Source organism: Octodon degus, unplaced genomic scaffold (genome assembly GCF_000260255.1).
Source record: "Octodon degus isolate 3935 unplaced genomic scaffold, OctDeg1.0 scaffold00096, whole genome shotgun sequence".
NCBI classification, from domain to species: Eukaryota; Metazoa; Chordata; class Mammalia; order Rodentia; family Octodontidae; genus Octodon; species Octodon degus.
In genome coordinates, this window is record NW_004524672.1 from 3,610,109 (window position 1) to 3,620,673 (window position 10,565).

The 10,565-nt window shown below is 41.4% G+C and overlaps 1 protein-coding gene across 7 annotated transcripts in view; it reads left to right on the plus strand.

Annotated features, from left to right (window-relative positions):
* The window catches only part of Dock10 (dedicator of cytokinesis 10), a 206,105-nt gene that overhangs the window by 25,362 nt on the left and 170,178 nt on the right, over positions 1 to 10,565 (plus strand). The window contains exon 1 of one of the 7 annotated variants that reach the window (XM_012516232.1): positions 9,976 to 10,199. The exons of 4 other annotated variants lie outside the window; for them this stretch is intronic. In XM_012516232.1, coding sequence (XP_012371686.1) covers positions 10,095 to 10,199 — 105 coding nt within the window. In that variant the 5' untranslated portion in view covers positions 9,976 to 10,094. Of the gene's footprint in view, positions 1 to 9,975; positions 10,200 to 10,565 lie in introns of those variants that run through there. 2 more of the 7 variants (XM_023723038.1, XM_023723039.1) reach the window with 2 other exon arrangements.

The window sequence follows — 10,565 nt, forward strand, 5'->3', positions numbered from 1 at the left end:
GTTGGGGTTCAATCCCTGGGACTGCTGTTCTGACCCTGCTCCCAGTGATTGAGACTGGCTGTGGTAGTGTGAGCCTGTAATCACAGCACTTGGGGGACCGTAAACAGGAGTATCACTATGAGTCCCATCTAGTAGTGAGACCCTGAACACCCTATAGACCCTTCCCAATAAGATACCAAAAGAAAAAAAAAAGTTATTTTAGTCTTCTGGTTACCCTAAATACAGTGGCACCTCAATTCAAAAACTAAATTCATTCCACAATGCTGAGGAACATGGCCCTGGATGTCACCTGATGCACAGCACTCAAACACAAGGAAGTCTTGCCCAATGCTTTTGTCACAAAACAAGTTTTTCAAGCATGGATGCATTTGTAAACCGAGGTATTACTGTCCTTCGTATAGTATCACTATTGACTTGAGGAATAAATAAATAAATAAATAAATAGTCACACTTTATTTTGTTGCACATGGAAAGTAACATTAGGGTACCAGAGAGGAAGGAGGGTGCATTTCCATGAAAATGAAGGAAAAGCTCAGACACAGATCTTAGGAAGCCCAGAGGGCACCAAAACAGCCACAGTGACAGTAATAGCAATGTGCAGAACTCAGGGGACCGTCCTTGGGATAAACAATGATGTTTCATTGTAGTTGTATCATTTTTTCCCCCAAAGCTCATTTTCCTAAGAGGGGTCTAGTGGGTAGAGGTGGGCTTAGGGTACCATGTTTGATACCTTGGAAGGTGAGAGAGTAGGAAGATGTTACCAAGAGCAAAACTAGTGCCCAATGCCACGAAGGGAGAGAGATTAGTGCTCACCACTTTCACTCTGCCCTTTTCTCTAACGGAATAAAAAGCTTAGACTTTCACATAAAGACTTGGTGATGGCCCCAAGAACCCAGTCCCAAGAGGGGAGGAGAATAAAATGGCGATGAGGCAAGTTGAAAGCACTGTTTTCCCTACCTGTGCTGGCATCTATTCTACAGCTACATTCAAGGCAAAAGTAAGACTCTATTTTTTAAAAATCTGAATATTCATGTATTTAACCAAGATAATATCAAGAAATTTAGTGAATGTGAAAACTGTGCCCAAATTCTTTAGTGGCCTTGATCTACAGACACTGTCAAGGGCACTGTCATTTAATGAGAAAGCACAGTTGTTTCCTTCCTAAAAGAAATCTAGCAGAGGCAAGGGGCTGGGGCATGGCCATGCCATCTAAACTGAGAATAGAGAGGAGAGCTCTGAATGATAGTTGTCTCTCTTGTGCTTACTTTTTAAAAAACTAGAGAGAACAAAAACATTATATTCTGTATCAACTCATTCATCTGAAAACGAATGGTACAGGTTATTTAAACACATGAGCAAACACAAAATATGAAACATGAAAACAGCTTTTAAGACAAAGAGGTCCACAGACATTACTGTTTTACCGAACGTCACTCCATCTGTCGGTGAATGTACTGACCACCGAATACAGGGCTGCTGACTGCCTGCCAAGGTTCTTACTACTGGGCATGCAGAGACACTGCCTAAAAGAGAAATAAATAGATAATAAATAAAGAAATGAAAGTAAGAAATATCAGTAGCATCCTCCATTCAATACTTATAAGTATGAAGCATAAGACGTGACCACAAATTCAAAACTGATTTTTAAAAATGTGTCCCTCGGTGCCAAGTAAAACAAGAAGGATGCCAATTTTGAATTCTGCTAAAGGTCTTTTGATTCCATTGAGATAGCAGATATCCTTCCCAATCCATAACATCCTCACCAGAGAGAACAAAGTCAGATTAAATGTCTCTTTGTCACTGTACTTTAATATCTCTCAGTGTCCTTGGAAAGTTAGGGGAAGGGCCAAGGGGAAGACAGACAGAAAGAGCACAGTGTCCTTCTCCTCTTTGCAACATCAAGCTGGTAATTACAGTGTTGGGATTTGCCACATGCCAGTAGAAAACCCAGCACAGTTGAGACATAAAGACCATACTGTCCATTGCTCTGGGACCACACAATCCTGCTTAGGCAGAAAAGTAACCATGAAAAGATATAAAAGCATATGATATTGATTAGAGCATGGCTTTCTAAACTTCCTTGGCATTTGAGCCCTTTGTGTGGGTTGAAAAGAGATGACAGAAATAGGATAATTGGGACTCTTTGTAGCTGAGCACAAAGGGGACTCAAAAGTGAAATAAGCAGTGTTTCGAGGCACAATGAGCGCAGGGGTCAGAGGTGCAAGGGAGGAGGGACTATTAGCCTCAGTAGTGGATTCAAACCAAGGGGGCCTTCTGGCCACTCCCTTTGTTTCTGGTGAGTGTCGTCTTCCCTGCCACTTTTAAACCCACGCTTTCCTTCGTGTACCCCTGCCTCTTCGTTCTCCTCCTTATGCAGTGTGCAAACATCTAGGGCCACCCTGTGCCCCTAATACATAGTTCAGGAGCCCAGATTAAGACCACCTACTCCAAATAATTGCTCCTTAATCAAACTTCCATCTAGCATCATTGAAGTTTTCATTACATTCCAAGTGCTGTGCTAAGTGCTTTACGTGCGTTCTCTCATGAAGTCTCCCAGTATTTAATGAGGTAGTTATTTTGGCTACCTTTATTGGACAGGCTAGCCTGCCCAGAGGCTGCCTGAAAATGGGCATGAAGACCCAGAATGCAATGCGACCTACTGCCTCCATCCAGCACAGAAATCTTTGTGCCAAACACCACCACGCTCCTGCTTTATCCTTGCAACACTTATCTTCATCTCCTGTTCCTTGGAGTCTTGCTTAGTCCCACTTGCCTCTTCCAAGATGTTATTCCAAATTCCTGATGATTATAAAAACTTCACAGCTTTTCAAGCAAGTGATAGCTGTGTGTAATAGAGACAGCCCAGAAGAGAAACAGAAACATACCCATGGACAGATTTCAATGACTGCATTTGGAGGCACACAGAGAAGTAAGATGGGATGCTGACTGGAAGGCAGTAGGCCTGGAGTTCTTCCCAGCAGGTCAGCTCGGCTCTCAATGCTAGCCCAGATGCAAAGAGAGGCATCCAGCATCTTCCAGATCACTGGCCCTGAAAGCCGTCTTCAGAGAAACATTGGGTTTAGTCCTGGGACAGAGATTTGAGGATTTGAGCTTCCTCCATCCTCGGTGAACTTTTGGCAGTGTCTGAAGGAATATCTGGCTTGGCAGTCACAGTCAGGCAGTTGGGCAGAATGGTGTGTGGTGTGGGGGAAGTGTTGGCTACTGGCATCTAGTGAATAGGGGCCAGGAAGAGATGCCATTAAAGCCCCTGCAGTCCCCAGAGTCCCCTCCCTCCAACAGCAGTGAATGCCGTGGTCCAAAATGCCAACAACCTTGCATCTTAGGAACTTGAGAGCCACAAAACGCATGACCGGATTTACGAAAGTCTAATCAAAAATCTTTCTTACAAAGAAGAAGTGAAGTGAAATTAATGAGGAATGGGATAGGGAGAAGGGGAAATGGGAGTAGGTCGCAGGCCCAGTATTTTTTTTTAATTTTTATTAATTTTAATAAGAAAGAAATAACAAGGAGACAGTTTCAAAACAGGTTAGTAGGACAGTTACACTAATTAATACATTGCATATTGTTGTCTTCATAGTAGTTATTCACAGTACAAGATGCAGACACCCATGATCTCTTGTCTGAGCAATATTAGTCCAAATCTTTCTTCTCACTGAGCTAAGAGAAAGTAGCTGCCTATCTATCCTATTTAGTATATGCATATATATTTTTTCACTAAAAAATGGTCCTTCATTTATATCCCCCTGTTCTGTTTTGTTTCATCAGAGATGGGTGTTCCATTGCTGTTAGAGAAGCTGTATTTGGAGAAATCTTGAAAGGACATTTTCATACTTGATGCCTGTTCAAATACTGTAGGTACAGTTTTGATGGCTAGCTTTACTTCAGGGTTTTCTCCCAAATGGACAGCATGATCTAATTGTTCAATAGATTGCACATGACTGATTTTAAAAACAAGATCTCAGTCCATAGTAAAAAAAAAAAAATTGTCCTGAGAGGTGGTGGTACAGAAGGTATTACTGTATATGATTTGTCTGCCTAGAAAAAACATTGGGTGCACCAGCTGGTCAGCCCGTTGTTCAAGGTGTGATCTGTGTGGCAATCTTCTAAGAGCATCATTTAGCTGGATTACCAAGTCCCATTATACCCGCCAAGATCTCCTAGACTTCCCAGGAATATTTTTAACAGATTTCCATGTGATTCTTGCACACACTGAAGAATTCACCACTTAATTTCTGCTTTCTCATGTTTCTACACATTGTCCTCTGGGCACCATCTCCTTGCCACAAGGACTGTGGGTGGTGCTGTGTCCCAGTTCTCGCTTTATCACTGAGAAACCTGCCACAGGACAGAGAATGACTTTTGCCCCCACCTCGCCCCCAAACCAGATGAGTTATGTGGGGCTACCCTTGTTACAGTGGTCTAATCCTTCTGCGCTTTCACTTCTTCTTGTGGACCTGCTGGTTACAAAACACAAGCTAAGTGAACGAGTTTGAGCTGCTGCCCCTCACAAGATCATAAATTTCTCCAGTACACACAGTTACATACAGGAAAGCAGCAGTTAGTGTTCAAAAGGACAGAAAGGAGTTATTGATTAAAAGGCCAAATCCCACAGTTATTCCCCCATTTCCATGATGCAAGGCATTTAGGGTGAAAGCAAAGTATTCTACTGGTTTTTCAGACTCCTGGAAGAGGCCTTAAAAGGCACAATGCATTATGGCACCACTAGAGAAGTGGTTGGAGGTGAGCTAGGTTCTGAGGTTGCACCCAGCCAAACAGTTCAATTCCACAGCAAGAGATTGTTGGTCTGAAAGCCAGTGTACCCATGCTCAGCATTTGGCATTAGCTTAACATTTAGTTTCTCATCAGAATTATGTCACTGAGAATCCTTAGGTTTAAAGCAAAACCCAGCGCAGAGTAAAATAGACTAATGTTGATATTCTGTAAACTAATGAACTTTTCCATTAAAACATCACAGATCCCAAGACTTTGGCTCTCCCATAAACCTGTACACTGTATGATTTTCATGATATTTATACAACAAGTGACATTCCTATTCAAAGCAAGGCAAAAGGCAGTTGGAATGACTACAGACTGCTTGTTTGATGTTCAAGAGAACAACTGTGTACTGCTTTTGGCTTTGCCAGGAAGAGAAAGCTGGCCTGGGGACCAAGTCAGCAAGGAGAGGGTATAGCTCTATCATAAGGGAAATGCTACCAGGTAAAAATCTCTGTATGGTAAAAGATCATAGCATTGATTCAGAGTTTACCAGCCCCACATGGCTAAGAATATTTTCTGCATCTTTACCTCATCATACATAGAAGCAATCAGCTATCTGCCTCAACTCAGAAGTCTTTTCAGTCTTCTTTAAAAGATGAGGAATGATATTACAACAAAAAATGTGTTGTGTCCTTTTGGAGTGATTTTTAATGAGAAAAGAGCACTATATTTTAAGTGAAGAATTGGTTTCATGACTTCTGTAAAGGACATAGCAATCCAGCTGTACCTATTAGTATGAAACTTGGAATAGGAGCGCTATGATAGCCTCAGCGAGCTCTCTTCTGTCCATACTCCTATCAAATCTTAACTGAGAATTTTCACCTCCTGAATATTAGTGAAATTCAGTAATATAGACAAATATCATCTCAGTTTGTTGTGTGTCTGAAGGGCTGGGGTAGAATATTGAATACTATACATTATTGTTTTTTTTTTTTCCTTTGGTTTTGTTTTGTTTTTGGTGGTACTGGGGATTGAACTCAGGACCCTGCACTTGCCAGACAAGCACTTATTCTACTGAGCTATCCTCCCAGTCCAACTATACATTATTCTAATAAAATAAAAATTCACACACAAGAGAGATGCATCACATACCGTACTTGCACACTAAACTCAAATGCTACCTCTCCACACACAACACACATTGCATACACCCCATTCAAACATTTGCATACAGCCAGCACACCTCCCACAGGCACAAACTGCCATCTGCCTTCTTTGGTTGGCTGTGCATGTTTTTCCTCAGTGTGGTCCATACTGCATGGCCTTCTTAATTTTCCATAAAATTCTAAAAGTTTTCTACTAAAATGAATGCTACTTGAAATAGAGTTTCACTGACAGGAAAAGCCCTTGCGCTCTGTAAACATTGCTACCAAAAGTTCTATATATAGAAGTGAGAGATTTTGTCATGCTCACTTCAACTCCTTCAGAGAAATCTCTTTTCTCATTAGTAACTTGGAGCTGTTCAGTTGAGTTGACCTTTCTCACAGGAAGTAGTCCCCACCAGTGCTGCCGCCTCTGCCACCACAGTGTTACTAACATTAGGAGAACTTCTACCCAGGGCCAGACACAGAAGCCACTGCCGTGCAGCACGGAGCAGCTACTCGCTGCTCTTCTTGCTTCACGGAGCTGTGCATGGGTGAGCTGCACCTGCCAGTGCTCTGAGGACCAGCCTTGTTTTTCATCTTACAAGAAAAAGCTTGGAAAGAAAAAGCAGCAAAGGCATGGGTTGGCAGAGGGGAAATCTATTGGAAATGGAAGAGAAAAAAATGAAAGGAATTATCTAAACATCCTCCAACATTAGGAAGTAATCACAGCAAAAGCTGCAAATCTCAAAACAAATTATCATAAAGATGATATGGAATAAAGAGATGGTAAATTAGGCAACTGGAAATGAATAGGAAGTGCTTCTCCAGTGGCTTAAATTAGGATTTGTGGGGCCAAGTATGAAATCACATGCATGTAACCACCCAGTTTCAAGTTATTCTAAATTCTAAAAGGTACTTTTAAGTCATTTTTATGGAGTAGATTCACATGCTTTGCTAAGAGCCAAGTTTCAGCCCCTTGTTTATTAAGTTCAATGATAATGTCACTTAAGGACTGGAGCCTGCATAACTGAGCATAGTTATCATAGAATAGTTCCACTCATAACTGAATGCTTTAGAAAGAATGTTCTCATAGCTTACCGCCTTTAGCTTATTGCCTTCGTTTTCTTTTCTGTGTGTTTGATTACATCTCCACCATTGTCTTCCTCTCTCCCACCTCTTCAGCTTTGCTGTACCTTTCTACTTAACACCTTTACTTCACTAGCTTTCCAGTAAATGATCTATAACCAAATTTGTTTCCTCCCACTCATTTCTTAACTGCGTGGCAATCACAATGGAAACCACATTCAGGGGCCAAGTGTTTTCTTCACCTACGCCTTCTTTTTAATACATTACTGGTGTTAAAATTATTTTTAAAAGACACACACATATATGCACACACAAGTCCAGAATGTGTCTATGGTAGACAATATTTTAAAACTGCCCCCCTAAAGACTCTTTGGTTATTTACTCAAACACCATACTCAGTGCAGTGATAGATCTTTGCAGAGATAAACTAAGATCAGTTGGCTTCACAATAGAGAAATTGTCTGGTTTATCCTGCTGGAACCAGTCTAATTACTCAAGGCCCTAAATTCCCAGGCATTTCCTGGCTAGAATAGAGAGATGGAGGAGAAAAGAAGGATTGAAAGGAGAAAGCTCAGCTGAGAGTCAAGGTCTGAGTGAGATTCAGAAGGCTCTTTCTGGCTTGGAAAGGCACCTTTAGTGAGGGAGTACAGGCAGCTGTTAGAAGCTTGGAATGACTTTTGACTCATAGACAGCAAAGAGAACCAACTCAGTCCTATGAAACAAGGGACAGATCTTTCCAACAAACTTCCTTGAAGCCAGGACCAGTCTCCTCTAGAAGCTTCAGAAGATGCAGATGTTAGGTAGGGAGACTCCAAATGAAGAATCAACAGAGCCCTGCTGTTCTCAGATTTTTCACCTAGGAAATCTGTATGTGGGGTTGTTTCACAACTATCCATGTGTAATAATTTGTCACACAGCAGCAGAAAACTAATAGATTGCACACATATGTATATATTTGCATAAATATATGCATAACATGTGAAAAGTTCCACCTCTCTTACTTCCTTCCAGGAACTTGAACTCTAGGACTGGACTTTACATTACTTGTTGTGTGTCTTCTTCGGCCAAACTGGGATTGTGATCATTGCCAGATCTTCCTCTCTTTTGATTTTCAATTTTCAACACGTATCTGAACATAAACAGAGAATGGTGTGAGGCACTTTGCAGAATGCCAGGGAAGCTAAACTCATCCCAAATTAAAGAAGGTAAAACCTGAAGTCCCAAAGCATGCCAGCCCATGGGACACTCCATGCTATGCTGTAGGATTTTCTCCTCCTTTCAGTCACCACAAGTTATGTCCAACTGACATTCTTTTACACTTCCTGGGAATGCCCTCTTTTGCCAGTATTAAGGGAGCTATGATTAATAGCTGAGGAATTGGAGAAAGGAGTCAGGCTCACTGAAGGTGAAGTATGTAGGGGACTCCAGGATAAAGCATCATGGCACATCAAGAGCAGTGAAAACCAGCTAGATGCAAGCATTAGAAATGTGGAAAGTCACCTACCAGTTTCTCAAGATGAAGCACTTTTCCATAAAGTGATGTACATATCTTCTAAACCACGAGGCAGGAACTCAGGGTTCCATCCGTGCGAAGTTCTATGAATGAGCTTCGCAGGGTTGCAATCCCCAGCCACATGTGTCATTCCTGAGTGCTTATGTTTTGGGGAGTGAGTGACTTTAAACCTTGCATTAGATTCTCAAATGAGTCCATGATCCACAAAGATTATACAATACTCCTATCTGGCTATTCAAATCAAAACAAATTGGATACCAGGAAATCAAGTGACCCCAATGCAGACATAAAAACATAAATCTGTGAAGTCTGCACATACTCTCAGGTACCTGTTCACGAAACAGATGTTAGAAAGGAACCCAGAGTGTGACATCTGATTAAAGGCTTGCTCTGTGCATTCTCTTGTGCCTAATTATGTCAGTGACATAACAGCAACATACATGCCTCCATGGTTGTCATGTGTGCAGGATCCTGCTATTTTTGTAGTTCTTAAAAGAAAGCCCTTCCATCTTCCATCATGCTTAGACGCAGGATACCAGAATTGTTTGCTACCTGCCTGGCACTGATCACTGACAGTGTAAGCCTGGATGACTGACTCAAGCGAGATCTCCTCATTTTCGGGGAATAAAGAACAGCCCAGTCCCACAGCCTGCCATAGACCTCAGCTCACTCATCCAGTAGGAAAAAACCTAAGCACACACTTACATCCTGCCTTTGCTTACAGATTATATACATCTAGATACCATATGTTGGTTATGGCAATGAAGCAAATAAAGTTCCCACTCTTGTGCAACATGGAGCTTTGTGAAAGAAGACAGACCAGAAGTAAAATAAATGAACTGACTGGTAGGGTTATAGGCTACTTAATGAAGTCGAGAAAAACAAAACAGGAAAGAACATCCAGGTGGCCTCATGGGCAGAACTGTATTTTTATGTCACCCCCGAGAGTGCGGGAGGACCTAAAGATAGAATATTAAAGATTTTGTTCTTTGTAACAGTTTGAGAAGATGTCTGTGTCCACACTAAACATTAGCAGAGCATAATTTATTCATTTATTTAACCAGTATCCGTTCTAATACCTTCTTCTTGTACCTTAAGCAATCGTCTTAGAGACTAGTTGCAGGAGCGGCTTGTTTCAATAGAATCCTCTGTCCTCCCTATTGTTAGGCTGTACTGTTCAGATCTAGCCATAATTATTAGTTTTGTGTGACTGTTTTAATGTCAGATATGAAATATGGAAGTAAATTACCTCTTTGGTCCAATATTCATTTGGTTCCCTGAGTAATTTTGCCATCATATGGTTTATGTAGCAATGAGCAATTTTCCTAAATGTCTGAGGTCCCTCTGTGTTTTTGTCTTGCTTTCAAGCAGGTGGTTAGGGAGAATCTATGCAAAAAGCAGTAGTCGGGCAGCTGGTCGTGAGCTGCTCACAGGAAGTGGTAACTCACTGATTTTCCTTTCCTTCCTGCTAAGCTGTATTAACACAGCGTGAGCATTTCCCTTTTTACTGTAGAAGACAAGATTTGTTCCATGGCTTGGTGAAGCTTCGGAGGGAGAAAAGTTTCCGGAAACTGAGTTTTTCAAATAGTTTGTGATTGAGATTTCGGCACAGAATGAGCTTCCGAGGGAAGGTTTTTAAACGGGAGCACAGTGAATTCAGAAAGAAGAGACGGACAGTGAGGAGAGTCAACCCAGAAGAGATCCACAGATTTAGCTCTGTAGGTATCCGAATATCACATTTTGCTATTTATCTTTCCTACTGGGCTTTCTTTGAAGAGGGGGTCAGCTGCAGAGTAGTTTTCTAACCTAAACTGTTGGGCCAGGCTTGTATAGAGCAGAAAATGCTGTTGAACTCATAATTATCCTGTTTTACCTACATCATTATTTTGAAATCTCTTTATTACTGAGCTCTAGATAACTTGTTGAAAACTGAGTAGAAGCTTTCAATAAGCATGACATTATTAGAATGCTTGGAGTTCCTGTAAAGTTATCTTAAGCTGTGGCACAAGTTGTTATTTGTGGAGCAGTTATCCCTTTTATTTTAAATAGCCTGCAACTGCATAAATGAAGGCCTCAGTTGATTA